This window comes from Balaenoptera borealis, assembly GCF_965194805.1.
Source record: "Balaenoptera borealis genome assembly, chromosome: 19".
Classification (NCBI taxonomy): domain Eukaryota; kingdom Metazoa; phylum Chordata; class Mammalia; order Artiodactyla; family Balaenopteridae; genus Balaenoptera; species Balaenoptera borealis.
The window spans coordinates 55870131-55890906 of NC_138878.1; the positions used below are offsets into that span (position 1 = coordinate 55870131).

The 20776-nt window shown below is 49.4% G+C and overlaps 2 protein-coding genes across 2 annotated transcripts; both read right to left on the reverse strand.

Annotated features, from left to right (window-relative positions):
• Positions 1-8461: 8461 nt before the first annotated feature.
• Positions 8462-15399, reverse strand: LOC309616327 (interferon lambda-3-like). The gene is made up of 4 exons (XM_082366798.1): positions 14873-15399; positions 14516-14593; positions 13911-14246; positions 8462-13822 (listed from the first exon to the last, which is right to left on the reverse strand). Exons 1-4 carry the CDS (start codon positions 15050-15052, stop codon positions 13724-13726), a joined length of 693 nt encoding a protein of 230 aa, XP_082222924.1. The 5' UTR covers positions 15053-15399; the 3' UTR covers positions 8462-13723.
• Positions 15400-18139: 2740 nt separating this feature from the next.
• Positions 18140-20131, reverse strand: LOC309616324 (interferon lambda-4-like). Its single transcript, XM_082366795.1, has 5 exons — positions 19951-20131; positions 19453-19524; positions 19210-19353; positions 18890-18964; positions 18140-18762 (listed from the first exon to the last, which is right to left on the reverse strand). Exons 1-5 carry the CDS (start codon positions 20116-20118, stop codon positions 18664-18666), a joined length of 558 nt encoding a protein of 185 aa, XP_082222921.1. The 5' UTR covers positions 20119-20131; the 3' UTR covers positions 18140-18663.
• Between the last annotated feature and the right edge of the window lie 645 nt (positions 20132-20776).

Genomic DNA, 20776 nt, shown 5'->3' on the forward strand with positions numbered 1-20776 from the left:
CTACCAGGCATCTTCCTCCAGAAACAGTTTCCTCGCTGTTGATAACACATAGTGGACAAATAGTAGAAAAATAAACATCTCCTTATTGCACATTTTTTTTTCTTCAAATGGAAGAATGTCCTGCCCTTGAGAAACCCATGAGCCCTTCAGAAAGTTAGATGGTAAATCAATAATTCGAACACAATGTGAAAAGAGCTATTACAGGGGCGTTGCAAAGGACTCTGGGAATGCAGTGGGAAGAACAGCAGGTGTTTTAAAAAAACATCCACCGATGTATTTTCATTCGTACAATGTGGGGAAAAAAAATCCCCTTTTTAGATCTCACGCCTCGATTTGACATTTTTCATCAGACCATAAAAAAAGGAGGTGGGTATACACTTGAAAGTGCCACTAGAAGAAAAAAGAAAGTTTTTGTCTCAATCAGGGTAGAACCTGAACATAAATAACATTATAGGTGACACATAATTTAAATGAAAATGCTAAATCTGTGCATAAATACAGGAAAATATTCAGATCAGTACTTAAATTTACACTGGATCATTGGAATGAATTACTCTTCTGTAATGACAGGTCACTGGCTGGGATCATTTCTTATTTATTTATTTATTTATTTATTTATTTATTTATGGCTGTGTTGGGTCTTTTTGTTGCTGCTCACAGACTTTCTCTAGTTGCAGAGAGCAGGGGCTACTCTTCATTGCAGTGCGGGGGCTTCTCATTGCAGTGGCTTCTCTTGTTCCGGAGCACGGGCTCTAGGTGTGCAGGCTTCAGTAGTTGGGGCACGTGGGCTTAGTTGCCCCGCAGCATGTGGGATCTTCCCAGGCCAGGGATGGAACCCATGTCCCCTGCGTTGGCAGGTGGATTCTTAACCACTGCGCCACCAGGGAAGTCCCTGGGATCATTTCTATATAATTCTCAGGGGCTAATACAACCCTCCAAAGCAGCCCTGACTCTGTGGCTTGGAAACAGTGGTTCTCCAGGCATGGTCTCTGGACTAACAGCATCAGCATCCCCTGGGAACTTGTGAGAAGTGCAGATTCTCAGGCCCACCCCAGTTCTATGAATCAGAAACTCTAGGGGTGGGGCCCAACAGTCTGAGTTTTAAACGCCCTCCTGGTGACTTGATGCTAGAGCTTGAGAACCACTGGGTTAGGGCTTTGGTCTTCTAAGACTTCATATGTCACTGATTGTTTATCACATCTAGAATTTTCTTTATTGATACCTCAATTTGCTCAGCTCCTATAAAGTTTATTTCATATAATTTTCCAAACAAATTAAACAAAATTCCATTAGCAATAGAAAAAGGAACATCTCTTGGGGTCCACGACGGAGCCTCGTAAGACAGTGCCTGGAACCCAGATGCCTGGAATGCACTTGAATCTTCTCCAGCGCAGACACAAAATCAGTCATCGTCTAACTTCAGGACGTGGCTGAAGACCATTTTCTCAGCTACACCTGCTCCAGGTGAGGGGCCTATCTGGAAGGCTCCCTGGGTCCCACGGTCCCCTTGTGGTCTAGGCCAGAGCTACTCAGCCTTCACTGTGGTGCAAATTACTTGGGGGGCGAGGTGGGGTGGGGAGGGTCAAGATACTGATCCCGATTCAGCAGGTCTGGGGTAGGATTTCGTTTCTGCATTTCCTACCAGCTCCCAGGTGATGTCAGGCTGCTGGGGGTCCTTGAGCAAGGCTGACACTCCCATCTGAGACAGATATAGCAATAATTCGGCTCCAAATAGGCAACCTGCCACCAGGAGGGCGTGGCAGGAATTCAGAGGTGATCAAGGCTGCAGGGTGGGGGCCACTGCAGGGGAGTGATTGAAACTGAGAGAGAAAATCCAATGAAATTTCAGAAGGAAGCCTGTGGAGTAAGCGGAGTCTGAACCTCCTAAGGGCTGCAGCAACTTTGACCCGAGATTCCCGGCAGGTGGGCGGTGGAAACCCTAAACTAAATCCCGGGAGGGGGCGGAGTTTCGCGGGCTGCCGGCCGGGATGGGGAGACTGGGCACTCTCGCGAGGTGGCGCCAAAGCACAGAGATTCGTGTAGCGGGCAGGTGAGTGCTGGAGCCTCAGGTTCAAATCCCGACGCTGCCACTTACCTGCTGCGTGAACTAGGGAAGATACTCAACTTCTGTGAACTTCAGTTTCCTCGTGTGTAAAGTGGAGACAATACACACAAAAGCTAGTTACCTCTTCTAGTTTTGAGACTTGTAAGGAACGTTTCCTTTCCTTTTATTTTATTTTTTATACAATTTTAAAAAGTTACACTCCTTTTACAGTTACTATAAAATATTGGCAATATTCCCCGTGTTGTACAATACATCCTTGTAGCCTACTTTTCACCTCCCACTCTCCCACCTCTACATTGCCCCTCCCCACTGGTAACCACGAGTTTGTTCTCTATATCTGTGTCTACTTTATTTTTATTTTTTATTTTTTGGCTCCCAGGCTTGCGGGATCTTAGTTCCCCGACCAGGGATTGAACTCGATCTCGGGCCACGGCAGTGAAAGCACTGAATCCTAACCACTGGACCGCCAGGGAATTCCCTGCTTCTTACTTGTTATACTCACTAGTTTGTTGTACTTTTTAGATTCCACATGTAAGTGATACCATACAGTATATGTCTTTCTCTGTCTGACTTATTTCGCTGAGCATAATACCCTCTAGGTCCACCCATGTTGCTGCAAATGGCAAAATTTCGGAAGGTTTCCTTTTCTGTTGCTTATATTGGTCATTGATATATTCTCTATCTCTTTTTCTTCTTTTTCCTTCTCTTTTCCAGTTTTATTGAGATATAATTGACATATAGTATTGTATATGTTTAAGGTGTACAACATAATGATATATGCATATATTGTGAAATGATGACCACAGTAAGTTTAGTTAACATGCATCCCCTCGAATAATTGCATTTTTTTCCCTGTGGTGAGAACCATTAAGATGTCCTCTCTTAGCAACTTTCAAATATTCAATACAGTATTGTTCACTATAGTCACCATGCTGTACATTACATACCCAGGACTTATCTATCTTATAACTGGAAATGTGTACGTTTTGACCACCTTCATCCATCCACCAATCTGTTCTCTGTTTCTATGAGTTCAGTTTTTCATTTGTTTTTGGTTTTGTTTTTTGAGATTCCACATATAAGCGAGATCACACAGTATTTGTTTCTCTGCCTGACTTATTTCACTTAGCATAATGCCATCCAACCTGTTGCAAATTGCAAGATTTCCTTCTTTTTTTTAATGGCTGAATCTTTTTTTTCATCGATTTTGAGATAAAATTGCAAGGGTTTTATTAGTCTTTTCAAATTACTAGTGATAACCAACATTTAGCTTTGTAGATCCTCTCTACTGCATATTTGGGTTTTTTCTTTCATTTTATCTTATTTCATTAATAATAATAAATAGCATTAGTTTCTATTGTGCATTTGGTTTTCATTCTTTCTTTGAGTTTATTGTGTTGTTCTTATCCTAACATTTGAGATTGATGTTTAGCTTGCTAATTTTCAGCCTTTTTTTTTTCTTTTCCCACATTTGTATTTAAGGCTTCCTACTTCCTTTGTAGGATTGTTGTGAGGCTTACATAAGATAATAAGTGTCATGTGCTGAGATTGTGTCAGGCACAGGAAAATGCTCAGTATGTTAACTATTAATGTTGGTGTTGGTTTTGATTATTATTTCTTTAAATTTATTTTTATTTATTTGGCTGCGTCGGGTCTTAGTCGCGGCACTCAGGATCTTCATTGCAGCATGCAGGATCGTTCATTGAGGTGTGTGGGCTCTTCGTTGTGGCACATGGGCTTCTCGCTAGTTGTGGCACACGGGCTCAGTAGTTGCGGCACGCAGGCATAGTTGCCCCGTGGCATTTGGGATCTTAGTTCCCCGAGCAGGGATCGAGCCAGTGCCCCCTGCACTGGAAGGCGGATTCTTAACCACTGGACCACCAGGGAAGTCCCTTGATTATTATTATTAGTGATGGGCCTTAAAGACAGAGAAAGATTCAGGGGAAGAAGGCTGGATCAATTATATATTTGTTTTCTATTGCTGCCATAATAAATGATTACAAACTTAGTAGTTTAAAACAACACAGACATTATCTGACAGATCTGGAGGTCAGAAGTCTAAAGTGGATCTCATTGGGCTAAAATCAAGGTGTTGGCAGGGCTGCATTCCTTCTGGAGGCTCTAGGGGACAATCCATTTCCTTGCATTTTCTAGTTTCTAGAGGCTGCCTACATTCCTTAGCTTGTGGCCCCCTCCTTCTTCAAAGCCAGCAACATAGCATCTTCAAATCTCTCTCTGACTCTGACCTCCTCTTCTGCCCCTCTTCCATATTAAAGGATCTTTGTGATCACATTGGACTCACCCAGATAATGCAGGATAATTTCCTTATTTTAAGGTCAGCTGATTAACAGCTTTTATTCCATCTGCCACCTTATCTCCCCCTTGTCATAACTGGGGATTAGGACAGGGACATCTTTGGGGGGGCCATTATTCTGCCTATCACTAATTTGTATTTGATTTTACTGCAAATGAGGAGTATTCTTCTCTCCTTCATGAAGAGAGGTGCCACCCAAGCTGTCTGGGGCTCCAGTGTCAGACTGTCTGGGGTTCCATAGTGCGAGAACCCAAGCTCCTTCCATACTGTTGCTCCATCGTCAATATGTGGCTTCCTCTTCATGGTCCAAGATGATTGCTTGAACTCCATCCTTTGCATGCATATCCCAGACAACAGGTGGAGAATAGGAGGGAGGGAAGAAGAAGAGAATGCCCCACCCTTTAAGAGCTCTTTCTGTCAGAACTTAGTTACAGGTGAGCATATGATGCCATAAGAAGCTGAGTCATGACTCAGGTTAGCCATATGCCTGGTAAAAATCAAGTTTCCTATTAATAAAGGAAGAATAGATATTAAGGTATTATCACAAAGCTTGGGTAAGAGGCAGGTTGAGGGATGATCAGAGAGTCAGATAGGACACAGATCTCCAGGGGAAAATAGAGGGAATTCAGTCTTTCCACAACCTGGGTACAGTAGAGGGAAGGCTGACTGTGGTAGGCTGATTGCTAATGGCCTCCTAAGATATCCAGGTCCTAATCCTGGAATCTATGAATGTGACCTTTTTTGGCAGAAGAGACTTTGCAGATGTACTTGAATTAAGGATCTTGAGATGGGGAGATTGTCCTGGATTATCTGGAATAACCGTAAATGGAGACACAAGTGTCCTTATGAGAGGGAGATTTGACTACAGATGAGAAGGAGATGTGATAATAGGAGCAGAGACTGGGGTGATGTTCTATGAAGCTAGAGGAAGGGGCCGCAAGCCCAGGAATCCAGGTGGCCACTAGAAGTTGAAAAAGGCAAGGAATCGTATTCTTCCCAGGATCCTCCTTAAGGAATCAGCCCTGCTGACACCTTGGTTTTAGCCCTCTAAGACTCATTTTGATGCAAATGACCAATAAGCACATGAAAATATGTTCACTGATCATTAAGGAAATGCAAATCCATTCCATTTCTTTCTTAGATCGACTGGTCAATTTTTCTTTGACATATATACCATTATTTTGTTTATTCATTCATTGGTCAATGGACACTTACTGTGAGTGAGATGGAGCCAGGAGAGCACTCTGGGCAGGGGAGGGGCCTGACCTGACTCAGGTGTTCACAGAGTCCCTCTGGCTGCATGTGGGGAACAGACTGTGGGCTCAGAGCAGGACTGGGGAGCACAGGGGAGAGGCTGATGCCATGGTCCAGCTGGGAGAGGGTGGGGCCAGAGAGGGAGTGAGCAATGGTCCAATGCAGCATATTCTTTCAAGTAGCGTCAACTGGACTTACTAACTGGATGTGGGAGATGACAAAAAGAGAGAAGCCAAGGATAATTCCAAAGTCTTTGGCCTGTGGGTCTTGAAAGATGGAGCTGCCATTTACTAGGATGAGAAAAATAATAGATGGAGAGGTTTAGGGTGGAGAAGGGCAGAAGTTACATTTCCGGCATGATAAGTTTGAGAAGCCCATTAGACATCCAAATGAAGTTGTTCAGTAGTCAGTTTGATGTATAAGCCTGGAGTTCAGGAGTGAGGTCTGAAGAGCTAAATTTGGAAGGTGTATCCGTCAGTGTGTGCTGTGACTGATAAACAACCACAAAAATTTCAAGAACACAAAAACCACTTACTTAGCTCAGCCATCTGCAGATGAGCTGGGGATGGCTCTGCTGATCTCTGGGGCTGGGTGATGCAGGTCAGGTTCAGCTGGGTGGCTCTGATTCAAGCTGAGGGTCTGGCTGGCTCAGGTCTGAGGCCAGGCTGAAGGAGAGCAGCAAGCCAGGGGAGCTCTTCTCATTGTCATGACAAAATCCCAGGAGGGCACAGGAAACCCATGAGGCCTCTTGAGCACTAGACTGAGAACAGGCACATTATTGTGTATCATTGCACATACATACCACTGGCTAAAAAAATGTCACATGGCTAGGTCCAAAATCAAGGGGGAGGGAAGTAAACTCTGCCTTCAGTGAGGCCATGGGAAGGGTATAGATGCAGGGAGGGGGAAATTTTGCACCAAGAATTCAATCTGCCACAAGAGCCATGACTGTAGAGGTAGGGTTGGGTTCTAAGCCATGAGAAGAGATACATGCATCACAGATAGATGAGAGATAAGGGCCAGGATGAGCCCTGGTATATTCGGGGAGAAGCAGAATCAGAAAAGAGAATGAGAAGGAACCACCAGAGAGGGAGGAGGAAAACCAGGAAAGTGGGAGCCAGCGAAGAATGTGTTTCATGGAGCAGAGGATGAACACCCATGTCAACTACTGCTGGCAGATCAGGAAACATTGGACTGAGACTCAACCACTGGGTTTGGCAACATGGAGGTCATTGATGGTCTGAACAAGAGCTGAATGTGGAGTGGTTGGGACAAAAGCCTTACTCAAAGGAGACACAGGGGAAGAGGAGACAGTGACATAGACAACTCTTTTGACAAACGTTGCTGAAAAGGGAGTGTGATGGTCAACTTTATGTGTCAACTTGATTGGGCCATTGGGTGCCCAGACATTTGGTCAAACATTGTTCAGGGTGTGTCTGTGAGGGTGTTTCTGGATTAGATTACATTTGAACTGGTAGACTGAGTAAAGTATATGGCCTTCCCTACTGTGGGTGGACCTCATCTAATCAATGACAGACCTGAATAGAAGGAAAAGGCTGAGTAAGAGAGAACACCACCTGCCTGACTGCTTTGAACTGAGATTGTGTTCTTTTCTGGCTTTCAGATTCGAGCTGAGACATTGGCCTTTCCTGGGTCTCAAGCATCCTGGATTTTGGACTGGAACTTATACCATAGGCTCTCCTGGCTCTCAGGGCTTTGGTATATATCTATATCTGTATCCTGTTGGTTCTGTTTCTCTGGAGAAGCCTGACTAGTACAAGGAGGCAGAGAAATGGGGAGGTAACTGGAAGGGGTGTGGGATTGAGATAGAATTTCTTTATGTTTTTATTTTTATGTATTTATTTTTTGGCCACATCACTGCATGTGGGATCTTAGTTCCCTGACCAGGGATCAAACCTGTGCCCCTGGCAGTGGAAGCGTGGAGTCCTAACCACTGGACCACCAGGGAGTTCCCGAGATAGAATAAATAATAGAAATGATAGGAATAGACAGGGGAAAACTGATGATGCAGGATAAGCGGTGAGGGGAGAATTATGAGTAAGAAACAGGTAGGATCCAGGGTCCAAGTGGAGAAGTTGGGCTTAGAAAGGAGGACAGCAGAGCATCCAGGCCCCGATGCTGGTAGGTAAGTGGATGTGGTAGTGGGAGCATATGGGATTTCTCTCCTACTGCTTCCATATTTTCAGTGGAAGAAGCAGAGCCATCTGTGAGAATGAGGATGGGGGAGAGGAGTTGGAGTTTTAAGGAGAGGGGAGAAAATATGAAATAAGTATTGGAGGCTTGTAATAGATTATGGAGGCCTGAAATAACCTCCGTTTTGATCAGAAATCTACCATCTTTGCTGTGACCTGAGCTTTCAGGAGAAGTGGGCCCCTCCCCCACCCTACAAAGCAGACCATCTTTGGTCTGAGCCAATTATAGTTGTCTCATGTCCCTTTCCAGTGAATCATTTGGGCTGAGGCATGTGACACAATGTGACAGTCATCCATTCTTTCAATAAGTATTGACTGAGCACCTACTCTGTGCCTGTTTTGGGTGCCGGGGACAGAGGTGAACAAAACAGACAATAACCTCTGAGCTGGTGGAGCTTATATTCTAACAGAGAGAGACAGGTCATAAACAACAACATAATAAGTAACCACATTTCTTTTTTTTTTTTTTTTTTTTTGGCGGCGCCGCTTGGGGGATCTTAGTTCCCAGACAAAGGATCGAACCGGCGCCCCCTGCAGTGCAAGCGCAAAGTCTTAACCACTGGACCGCCGGGGAAGTCCCAATAAGTAAGTACATTCTTGGGACTTCCCTGTTGGTCCAGTGGTTAAGACTCCACACTCCCAATACAGGGGACCTGGGGTCGATCCCTGGTCAAGGAAGTAACTAAATCCGGCACGCAGCAACAAAGGTCCCGTGTGCCGCGACTAAGACCTGGTTCAGCCAAATAAACACATTTTTTTTTTTTTTAAAGTAAGCACATTTATGGTGTGTTAGAAGGAGATATGTGCTATGGGGGGGAAAGTAGAGCACTAGGATATCAGGAGCACTAGGGGGGGTTGCAATTTTTAATGGGTTGTTAGTGTGGGATTGAAGGAAAGTCTGCTAGGGGGCTCCTGGGAAAGGTTTTCCTCAGTGATAAGAAAGATACATGGAAATGCTGTCCCTTTTCTTCCTCTGGACATTGCTCAAAGGATTTAATATCCGGAACTGCGGTAGCCACCTTGTGACCTGAGGTGATCAAACTTGAGGATGAGGCTGAAATGCTGAGGACGGCAAGGCTGAAAGATGGAAAGGATTTGAATTATCAATAACATTAGTGTGATTTCCTAAATTAGCCAACTTCTTATCTATCTTACCCTCAGGCTGCTTGGTATATGAGATTACAAATTCCTGATTGTTTAAGCAAGTTGAGTTGAAGTTTTCTGTTATTTAAGAAAAAAAAATCCCACAACCATATGTGATGTGACAATATTTCATTTTAAAAATCTGTAAGTGCTGAAGAAGTTAACAGGCATCCACCAAGGTCCCAGGGATGAAAGAAACCACCCTCCTGTAGCCAACAGCGGTGTTCAGAACCATGGAGAGTGGACAGTGGCCCTGCCTTCTCAGCACTGTGGACTAGCTCTTCTTAATGGGGGTTTCCACCAGCAAATCCCTTTCTATGGATCATTAGTCAGAAAATGGCATGGGAACTTTTAGGATCAGAGTGGTCATTGCTACTGGCTTATCAGCTGGTCCAGTTTGGATCTGAACTTGAGCTGGTTTCTACACACAATAATAAAGCTAATTTGTCTTTGTCTTTAAAGTCAGAGTTGGAGGGACTTCCCTGGTGGTCCAGTGGTTGAGAATCCATCCTGCAATGCAGGGGATGCCGGTTCAATCCCTGGTCGGGGAACTAAGATCCCACATGCCGAGGGGCAACTAAGCCCACGTGCTGCGACTACTGAGCCCACGTGCTCTAGAGCCCGTGCGCCACAACTAGAGAGAAGCCCACATGCTGCAACTAAAGAGAAGCCCGCACGCCGCAACGAAAGATCTCACATGCCACAACTGAGACCCTATGCAGCCAAAAACTAAATAAATAATAAAGTCAGAGTTGGAGATAAGAACTTAGGATGTGTTATACTGCCTTATCATTCCAAATACCTTCTTCCTTTCCAAAGTGAGGAATCCATTTCTTGGGGAAAATTTTTAATCTCTGCCTTATTGACCTCAGGCTTGGCTATGTCACTTGTTTGGGCCAATGAAATGGGGATGGAAGTGGTCTGTGTCATTTCTGAGCAGAAGTTCTAAGAGCCTGTGGATAGTACACCATGTACTCTTTTTTGTGTTTTGTTTTGTTGGCTGAGCCGCAAAGCTTGTGGGATCTTATTTCCCCAACCAGGGATTGAACCTGGGCCCCAGCAGTGAAAGCGCCGAGTCCAAACCAGGGGATTCCCTCCATCATGTACTCTTACCTCTCTACTCTAAGACCAGAAATGTCCCAGATACAACTGCACCTTCATCCTGAATCCCGGTGAGGAGCTGAGAGTCAGCCTACTCAAGATGGTTGTGTTGCGGACTTCCCGGTGGCTCAGTGGTTAAGAATCCACCTGCCAATGCAGGAGCCATGGGTTCGAGCCCTGGTCCAGGAAGATCCCACATGCCACAGAGCAACTAAGCCTGTGCACCACAACTACTGAGCCTGCGCTCTAGAGCCCGCAAACCACAACTACTGAGCCCACGCACCACAACTACTAAAGCCCGCATGCCTAGAGCCTGTGTTCCACAACAAGAGAAGCCACCACAATGAGAAGTCCGTGCACCACGATGAAGAGTAGCCCCCACTTACCACAACTAGAGAAAGCCTGCATGCAGCAACAAAGACCCAATGCAACCAAAAATATAATTAATTAATTAATTATTTTTAAAAAGATGGTTGTGTTGCATAAGTGAGCAATAAACCTTTGTTGTTATAAGCCACTGTAATTTGAGGGTCATTTGTTACTAAAGCATAACCCAGCCTAAGCAGACTGATACAAAAGTAGTCAGCGAGAAGGTAGTTGGTGAATCCATGAGGATATGTGAGATGACCCCAGAGAGAGTATAAAGACAGAAGAGAAATGAGAGTCCAGGATAGGACCCTGAGACACTCCAGTATTCAAGAGGTGGGAAGAAGAAAGAGAACCAGAAAATATGACTGAGAAGAACCAGACAGAAATTGAAGGAAAACAAAGAGAGGGTGGTATCACTAAGGTCAAAGTAGGAGAGCGTTACAAGAAGGAGTTGGTGAGGAATGGGTTGGATGCTACTGAGAGGTCTTCTAGGGTGAGAACTGGAGAAGCAATTGCAGGATTTAGCTATAAGAAATTGTTGTTGTGGAGTGGAGTTCTGGGAACAGAAGCCAACTGTAAGGGCTATGGAGCCTGGATTAGGTAAGGAAATGGAGCCAGTGGAAAAGAGAGATGGAGAAATAGTTGAAGAGAAGAGGACAGATTAAGAAAGGGGTTTTATAAAAGGGGAGACCACTGATGGGCAGGTACTTGTAGAAAGGAAGTTTTGAAAAATGGAGGATAAGAGAAGGATAATTTATGGAGGAAAGACATAAGAGGGGCCAGGATCAGGCACTGGCCCCTCTCATGTCATTAAGAGAAATTGATTGATTTTGACAGGGGAGCAAAAGGATGGTGGAGACAGGTAGGAGAGTGGTATAGATGATGTGGAATTTCTACCTGGTAGCTTCTGTGAGGGAGAGGGCAAAGTAATCCATTTGGAGAGAGAGAGGACATGATGGAGTAGTGGATAAGAGGAAGCAGAGAAGATTTGAAAGAGTTGGAGTGAAACTTTCAAGAAACAGAGGTAAGAAATAGTAATGTCATAGAGACAGGAGTAGGCAGAAGAGCATGTCTCCCCAGATTGCAGCCCCAGATTATTCATCTTCTTGCCCCCCTTCCATGGATACTGAATACAAGGACTCTTTGCAGCTTTGTATCAATGACAGTCTTGGGGATGGCAGAGGCAGAACAATCCCATGCAGCCAGAATTCTTCAACTCTGAGAGAAACTCACCTTTCATTTCCATGTGTGTCATTAAGGATGCTTTTGGCTGCAAGTAACAGTAAGTTTTAACTCAACTGGCTTAAAAAATAATGCGAACTTGTTATCTCACACAAAGTAAGGTAATGAATATAGACACAAAAATCCTTAACAAAATATTGGCATATAGAATTCAGCAGTAGATCAAAAAAATTATACACCATGACCTAAAGGATTCATTCCAAGGTTGCAAGGTTGGTTCAATATTTGAAAACCAATCAATACAATCCACCAAGACGGGCTAAAGAAAAAAAAATCACGTGATCATATCAAACAAGGAAGAAGAACATTTGCCAAATTTCAACATCCATTCATGATTTTTTTTTTTTTATTGGGCTGCATCAGGTCTTAGTTGTGGCATGCGAGATCTTTCATTGCAGCACACGGGCTCTTCGTTGCAGTGTGCAGTCTTCTCTCTAGTTGTGGCACACGGGCTCCAGAGCACACAGGCTTCTCTAGTTGCGGCGCACGGGCTCCAGAGTGCACAAGCTCAGTAGTTGCAGCACACGGGCTCTCTAGTTGTGGCACACAGGCTCAGTAGTTGCGGCACACGGGCTCTCTAGTTGTGCCACACAGGCTCTAGAGCGCTCAGGCTCAGTAGTTGTGGTGCACGGGCTTAGTTGCCCCATGGCATGTGGGATCTTAGTTCCCTGACCGGGGATCTAACACATGCCCCCTGCATTGGAAGGCGGATTTTTAACCACTGGACCACCAGGGAAGTCCCCAATCATAATTTTTAAAAACTCTTAGAAAAATAGGAATGGAAAGGAACTTCCTCAACTTGAAAAAGAGCATCTACAAAAAACCTACAGCTGATATTTACACTTAATGGTGAAACTGAATGTTTTCCCCCTAAGATCAGGAAGAAGGCAAAGATGCCCTCTTTCACCCTTCTTATTCAACATAGTACTACAGTTCTATCCAGTGCAATAAGGCAAGAAAAGGAAATAAAAGACATACAGATCAGACAAGAAAATTATTTGCAGTCAACACCATTGTCTACATAGAACAATGCCCACAGTGGAACTTAATGATTTTTTGGTGACAACTCTCTCTGTGATATTTCTCCCAGCACATCGCCACCCTGACAATAGTCATCCCAGGTTTAGAACCACAGGAAGTTGGGGTGAATGTAACACAAACACAATTTTAACACATATCTTTAGAAATACTAACAGATATAGACCGTAGGTCCATGATAAAGCCATGGTCCGGCTGATCTGCCCAGACACAGCCTCCTCTAGACATCTTATTACTTAATGTAATGATAGCTTGTGATGCAATGAAATCTTCCATTGTTGTGGCTGAAAACATCCTCAGTGATTCTTTCACTCCTCATTCATTTATTCTTTCATAGTCTCTTCATCTCTCACTTCGCCTTCCCACCGCAACACACACACTCTCAGAGGGCCACAGTCACATATGCAGTTGTGCAGTCACTTATACAGTCACATGTAAACAAGGACAATGTCATAGAAAAATTGTTTATTTTCACACATTTTACAAAAAGTACAAGAATAAATATCTTTTAGGGGCTTCAAAAACAAATAGGGATCTGGAAGCAATAATCCAGTGGAGGTAGTTTGTGCATAAATAATATCTAAGATGCTGAGACAGGGCTTCCCTGGTAGCGCAGTGATTAAGAATCCACCTGCCAATGCAGGGGACACGGGTTCGAGCCCTGGTCCAGGAAGATCCCACATGCTGCGGAACAACTAAGCCTGTGCGCCACAACTACTGAGGCTGCGCTCTAGAGCCCGCGAGCCACAACTGCTGAGCCCACGTGTCACAACTACTGAAGCCCGCACGCCTAGAGCCGGTGATCCGCAGCAAGAGAAGTCATCGCAATGAGAAGCCCACTCAGCGCAATGAAGAGTAGCCCGTGCTTGCCGCAACTAGAGAAAGCCCGTGCACAGCAACAAAGACCCAATGCAGCTAGAAATAAGTTAATTAATTAAATTTTAAAAAAGTAAAAAAGATGCTGAGACAGGTGGGTCTCCAGGGTCAGACACACTGGTCTCCACTGGCAACACATTTCAGGTCCCGGGTGAGGAGGCGAAAGAGGTTGAACATGACAGAGGCTTCGAGGCAGTCCCGGGACTCCTGGGGGGAGAGGAGGATGGCTCAGTAGCTCCCATGTCTGGGCTCGCAGCTGAGCCCAGCCATCGGTTTCCCCTCCCCGGTCACTCACCTTCTTCGGGGCGTCCTGGAGCCGGTGCAGCCAGTGGTGGAGGCGGCCCCGGGGCCTGGGGCCTGCTGTGGGCTGAGCTGGGACCTGTGGGCAGAGGAGGGTGGTGTTGAGGGTGTGAGGCAGGGCCTGGGACAGAGGGGGACGTACAGGTGGCCAGAGCCCAGACACGGCCCGGGTGCCCCGAGCACTCACACAGGCCTGGAGCTTGGAGTGGATGTGGTGCAGCGTGTGGAGGGGCTGGTCCAGGATGTGGTCCAGGGATGAGTTAGCCGTGGCCTCCAGGACATTCAGTGTCAGGGCCAGCTCAGCCGCCAAGGCCACGGGGCGCTCCCACACCTGAGGAGGAGACAGAAGACAGGTGAGAGTTGCATGTGAGGGAGAACAGGCGAGGAGGCACAGGTGAGGGGGACAGAGGAAGGGACAGTGGAAGGTGAAAGTTGGGGTCAGGTGAGAGCCGATGTGCTTGGCTGAGGGGAAGGGGTCAGGGGACGGGTGGGGAGGGCAGGGAGAGAAGGACGTGAGAGAAGGAGGAGGTGAGGGGCCACCTGCAGAGCCGGAGCGGGGCGGGCAGGTGAGGGCAGGTGGGCCTGACTCTCCCAACTCACCTGCAGCTGCCTCAGGTCCCGGGTCCTGGGGAAGAGGCGGGAGCTGCAGTTCCAGTCCTTCTGCAAGAGCGACTCTTCCTAGAGAGCAAGGGCAAGGTCAGCCCACAGGGGGAGGGACAGAGGGGAGACCCCAGGGAGACTGGAGGATGGCCAACAACAGGAGGACGGGAGGTGAACTTGCAAAAGGACCGCAGAGGCGCGTCCACCGCAGGAGGACAGGAGATCGCCCACCGCGGGGAGGGTGGAGGTCAGCCCAGTGCAGGGAGGGCAGGACCACCTTCAGCCCAGGTAGCCGGGGAGCGCCCAGAGGGAGGGGTGGAGGGTCGCCCACTGCAGGAGGGGCCGGGGGAGACTCACAAAGGCGTCCTTGGCCCTCTTGAAGGCCTGCAGCTCTTGTGGGGACAGAGACTTGAACTGGGCCATGTGGCAGCCCCGTGCACCTGGGAGGGCCCCGAGGGGCGAGGGCACAGGAGCTGCTCCTGTCCTGCTCGGCGCCACGGTCATCAGCATCAGCACCAGCGTGCAGCCCGGGGCCATGTCTGTGTTAAGGAAGGACAGAAAGATGAGGGGAGGGAGGGCGTCAGGGGGTGAGGGTGGAGGCTCTGGGGAGGTGAGGGTCCCAGACAATGATGTAGGGGCTGACCCAGCTTCATTCCTGCTCTCTGGTCTCTGTCAGCAGATGGGGGATCAAGTGTCCACTCTGAGGCTGTCGCCTGGGGTCTCTCAGTCTCCTCTGGCGTCTCTGACTTCAGCCTCCTCTTCTGGATCTCAGCTCGTTGCTCTGTCCGTGTCTCTGAACTTCCAGCTCCGTCTGAGGTGCAATTCCTGCCTGAGTTCCATGGCGCAGCTTTTAGCCTGTGCAGCTGGGCAATCCCAGCTGATGTAGGAAAAGTGAAAACGCAGCCAGAGGCTGACACCTGCACCAGCGGAGGTGCGGGCTGGGAAAGCCCAGAGCAGGGCGGGGCCTGTGAGCCATGTGAGCCGCCGAGGGAAAGAGAAACTGACATCCATTCACGCTCACCTCCAAGAGAGTGAGTAACGAAGTCAAAATCAGGGCTGGGGCAGCTTCAGCCCCACACGGCGGGTCTCCTGCGCCGGTGCCCAGGCTGATCTAGGACTGGGGTGCGGAGGGGACAGAGGGACTTCCTTTTTTGCAGAGGCCCCAGTACAGGGAGTAGAGGGAAAAGGCACCTGTAGGAGGTGTTGCCATGAAGAACCGGGAACTTCCAAGAGGGAGGCTGTTTAGGAGATGGCAGAAGGGCCAGGGGTGCTGCTGCGGGTGGGAGACAGAGTGAGAACGGCAAGACACTCGCGAAGTAAGCGAGGACACCAGCTCCTCCCCACCCTTCCCCACCTGGTACCGATAGACACAGAATGGGGGCGGTCGGGAGCCTGCACTAACCTGTTCTCTGACTGTCAGGCGCAGAAGGACCCAGGAATAGGAGGATGTGCTATGAAATTGAGCTGTGACCAGTACTTCAGGGAAATCAGGTGGGTTTGAGAAAAACGCCTTCATTCATTCACCAAGTACTTATTTGCCCTCCCACCCCCACTTTGGGTCAGACCCTGCTCAAGGTGCCAGGAAGAGAGCATTGGAAAAAGAAAAGACATGAAACAATCCTTCACGGGGCTTTTTACTAGAGAGAGGTACCAGATAGTACCTCTCCGGGACACGGGGATTAGGCATGTGGTATGTATTACGTTAGGTAAAGTCAGATAATGGAAAATGAAAGAAATGAAGCAGGGACGAGAGCAGAGTGCGAGAGGAAGTCTGTATTAACTAAGGTAATGAAATGACGTTTGAGGGAAGACCTAAAGGAAGTGAGGGAGGGAGCCCTGTGGAGATCTGAGGGGGAGCCTTCCAGGAAAAGGGAACAGTCAGTGAAAAAGGAAAACAGAGACACCCCGCTCCTTCTGTGGGCCTGTGTATGTCTCACCCTGTTCACAGAGGCTCTGCCACAATGTGGTTTTTTGTCGTTGTTGTTGTTTCTGGCCGTGCCGCTTGCAGGATCTCAGTTCCCCGACCAGGGATTGAACCGGACCCTCAGCGGTGAAAGCGCAGCGTCCTGACCACTCGAATGGCAGGGAATTCCCTCACAATGTGCTACTGAATACTCATGGTAGCACCAAGGACATCCTGTGCTTTGCCTACATCTCAAATGCAGAGGAAACTGCAGGGACTCAGAGGGGTTAAGAGACTTGTCCAAGATCATACAGCAAATAAGTGGTGAGGGCAGGGTATTAACTGAGTTCTGTCTGACACTAGAGAGTACGCACTGCACTCAACTGTCCCAGTGTAGCTACATCTCCTGACTTGGAGGTAATGGACGTCTCGAACAGAAGGTGTGGAGTCCTTTTGACTATTACTCCCACCCCCTCTTTCCCTCATTCATAATTCTGGGGAGAGTGTGGACCAAAGTCCTCAGTTGGGAATATCTTTGAGCTCTGATACGTAACGTTTTTTAGAGATTTTTCTTATTGGAGTATAATTGCTTTACAATGTTGTATTACTTTCTGCTGTACAATGAAGTGAATCAGCTATATGTATGCCTATATCCCCTCCGTCCTGGACCTCCTTCCCACGCCCCCCATCCCACCCATCTAGGTCGTCACAGAGCACCGACCGAGCTGAGCTTCCTGTGCTTTATAGCACGTTCCCACTAGCTATCTATTTTACGTATGGTAGTGTATATATGTCAGTCCTAACCTCCCACTTCGTCCCACCCTCCCCTGCCCCCACTCTGTCCACATGTCCATTCTCTAGGTCCACGTCTCTATTCCTGCCCTGCAGATAGGTTCATCTGTAACAGCAGGTGGACTTCCCTGGGGGTCCAGTGGGTAAGACTCTGTGCAGGGGGCACGGTTAGATCCTTGGTAGGGGAACTAGATCCTGCATGCATGCCGCAACTCAGACCCAGAGCAGCCAAAATAAATAAACATTTTCTAAAAAATAAAAGCAACAGCAGGGATGTGCCCAAGTCACCTACCAGTATTCTGGTCAGTATCTATTCATTGCATCGGCCTTATATCAGGGGAGGACACATTGCAACAACTGTGAATCCTGAAAATTGACAAATTATCTCAAAATCCCTCAACATCATACTGTTTCTCTTAGAAAGGAAGTTCAGGGGAGTGGCTAGGAGCATCGGAGCTGGGGCTAGACTCTGGGGCTCAAACCTGGCTCCGACCCTCTCTAGCTGTGTGACCTTGGGAAACAAGCTTTGCAGTTGGCCACGAAGATTGCCCATCCACAGATGCAGACAAATTTTAAAAGTACAATTGTTCTGCATTTATGTGTGTGATTATTTAATCGAGATCAATTATTAAGGCCATTCTGTGGCTTCAGCTGGAAGCTTCAGAAACATTATTTCAATGTATAGTACTCACTGCAAGGGAAGTGTAACAATGCCATGGCATAAATGAGTAAACTGAGGCTCAGAGAGAAGTAATTTGCCCAGACACGCAACACTTAAGTGGCAGGGGCAGAACTGAAACTCAGGTCACCTGATTTCCCTGTCTCAGCATTTTGTGCTGAACAGCCCCCCTCAAAATGATCACGGAATAAACAACCCGCAGAAATGCAAAAATATTTAATAATTGGCAATAACTTAACAGAAGACAGAACAGCAAATACACACAGGAACTTCATAAATACAAAACACACTTAAGTAACAGAATTCAAAAAACTACTTATCCAGAAGACTTTTCGGCCCTTTCACTACCCAGTCCCTCAGGGAATGAGGCCTCCCCAGCCGGGAGGTCCAAGAGTCACATATTCATGGAATCGCAAAGCGGACATTGAAGGTTCAAAGCAGGGGGTGAGACCTCGCATGAGACAGGGCTGTTCCTGTAACCACAGAAGTAGAAACTGGTCCATGGTACGTGGTGGTCAGCGACCAAGGCGGACACGGACTCCAGTCTTTTCCTGCCAGCCCGGGCCCGGGAAGATCCTAGGGCAACGCATCCCGCGGAAATATCGCTGCTTCCGGGGGAACTCGTTCTGGTGTTTGGGAAAAGGGCGCCTCTGGCACCAGCGCCGGCGGGTCCAGGCTAAGAGACCCGCCTGGTCCGATGGGGCCACGGAGGAGGGCGGCGTCCGCAACCAGGCGACCCCGGGGCTTCGGGTCCCAGGCGGAGCCGCGGCGGGATCACAGACAAGGACCCGAGTGCGCCACCAGCCGCAGGTCCCACGCGAGCAGGCGCAGGAGGTTGAAGATGACGGTGGCTTCGTGGCACCGAGGCGAGCCCTGCAGCCCGGGAAGCAGGCGGAGCGGGGCTGAGTCAGGAATCTCCTTCCCCGAGACACCCCCCTCCAGACCCGCACGGCTCCAAGCCGGCCTCCCGTCTAGCCGCTTTGCCGCCCGCTCCACTCACAGCTGTGCGAGTCTGGGGACGCCTCCCGGGCCGCCGCAGGGACTTCCTCCGGGAGCCTGGCCGGACCAGCTCGAGCTGGAGGGAGAACGGGAGGTCAGTGCAGGCGGCGGGGAACCGAGCCTCCCCTCCCAGGTGACTCCGCCCCTCACCCTCCCAGCCGCAGACCAAAGCCCGGATCTGGGGACACCGAGAGGACGTGAATCGTGTCTGCGCCCGTTTCTGGCCTCACGGGACAGATTCGCAGTCGGGGGGCCTGGCCTTGAGACCAGGGGCGCAGAGCGAGCCGGGAGGGGTGCGGGGCCAGGGCGCAGCGCACTCACGCAGGCCGCCACGTCCCGCCCCGCGGCCGCCAGCAGCTCCAGGGTCGGGCCGACGCTGGGAAACAGCTCGGGGCTCGGCAGGCTGCTCAGCACGTCTTGGGCGTCGGCGAGGCCGCGGGCCACCTGGCGGAGCAGCGCACGGGACTGCGGGGACCCGGCGGGAGTTAGACGGGGCGGCGCGCCAGCCCGCGCTCCCCCACCCCCACCCCACCCCACCCCCCGCCCGCCGGCCTCGGGCCTCACGGAAGGCCGCGGAGGGTCCCTCCTCCGGCGGAACGAGCAGTTGCGCGGCCTCCAGCTCAGCGTCTCTTCCTCCTGCGGGACAAGGGCTGGGGTGACGCGGAGTCTCCTGGCAAGGGCCCCTGAAGCGCTGGGACGTCGGAGATTCCTGGACGTGGCTCGGGACTGGCCGGGACGGTTGTGCTTATCGTGTCCCGAACCAGGCAGCGCTCCGATGGCTGAGCGGGGCTGAAAGGCACCCGCGCTCCCCGTGCGGAGCCTGCGCCCCGATGTGGAGCCGAGTCCGCCTGGAGGGGGCGCCCCTCTGTGACCCGCACCAAGGCCGTGCCTGAGCTGACCACCGGGACCTGCCGGAAGATGTCGTGGTCACAATTCTGGACCCTGAAATCTGAGATGTGCCTGCTGGACGCTAGGACGCGAGGGCCCCTCGGGACAAAGACTGATGTCACCGAGCCCGCGGGCCCGGGGTCCAGGGGGTGGGGGCGTCTGAGCATCACTCACATAGCGGTCCCTCAGTGCCTTGATGGCCAGCAGCGCCCGGGGGTCCAGGGAGCGGTAGTGTGAGAGGAGGCGGCGCGGAGGCTCCACCACTTCGGGGTCCGCCGCCACGCCCACCGTCACCAAGACCCACAGCCCCACGGCCACCGCGGCTGCGCCACTCGGCCCCATCTCTTTTCCTGCAGGACGCGACAGACGTCAGGGAGCTCAAGGAGAAGGCCCCGAGTCCAAGCCCCTGCCTGTGGTTAGACTTGCAGAGGCAGAGGGACTGACGCTCAGAGCGTGGGCTGTGGACACACGCAGGGGAAGAGACAGGATGCGCCCCCTCCTACCCTCAGCCTCTCTCCTCTCACTCCTCACCTACGATGTGTCTCTGGTGCCTGGTGCTGCAGCAGGGCCTGCCTCCCACTGTCCTCTGAGTGGTGTCCAGAGTGGGGTCCACCTGGGACAGCGGTGCCTGCACCCTCCATGGTGGCTTTTAAGTGCCCAGCTGAGAATGGTGAGCAACCGGGCTTCCCCGTGCAGGGTAAGCTTTCCCAACGTCATTGCTGGCCACTGATCAGCCCAGAGGGTTGCAGGCAGGGGTTTGAGGACTTTACCCACCTGTGGGCCAGTGCCAGTGATGACTCTGCCCAACCGTCTCTCCTGAGCCAATTGCTATGTTTGTTTTCTGCACCTTTTGTTTTTTCTGTGTGTTGGTCTTTCTTTTGCACTCGAGGAATGAACTCAAAACACACCTTTTCCTTCGGCTGGAAGCTGCAAGCTTGGCAGAGGTACCTGTACAAGTGCCTGCTGTCAGGAGTTCATACTCGGGTTTCTTTCTCTCTTT

Coding starts and splice junctions, on each gene's coding strand:
- LOC309616327 (XM_082366798.1), bottom strand. CDS start 15,052: ATGGCCCCGGGCTGCACGCTGGTGCTGATGCTGATGACCGTGGCGCCG. Junction 14,594..14,872: donor AGAGGGCCAAGGACGCCTTT/GTGAGTCTCCCC, acceptor CTTGCTCTCTAG/GAAGAGTCGCTCTTGCAGAA. Junction 13,823..13,910: donor TCCAGGACGCCCCGAAGAAG/GTGAGTGACCGG, acceptor CTCTCCCCCCAG/GAGTCCCGGGACTGCCTCGA.
- LOC309616324 (XM_082366795.1), bottom strand. CDS start 20,118: ATGGGGCCGAGTGGCGCAGCCGCGGTGGCCGTGGGGCTGTGGGTCTTG. Junction 19,354..19,452: donor GGGACCCTCCGCGGCCTTCC/GTGAGGCCCGAG, acceptor GGGTCCCCGCAG/TCCCGTGCGCTGCTCCGCCA. Junction 18,763..18,889: donor GTCCCCAGACTCGCACAGCT/GTGAGTGGAGCG, acceptor CCCGGGCTGCAG/GGCTCGCCTCGGTGCCACGA.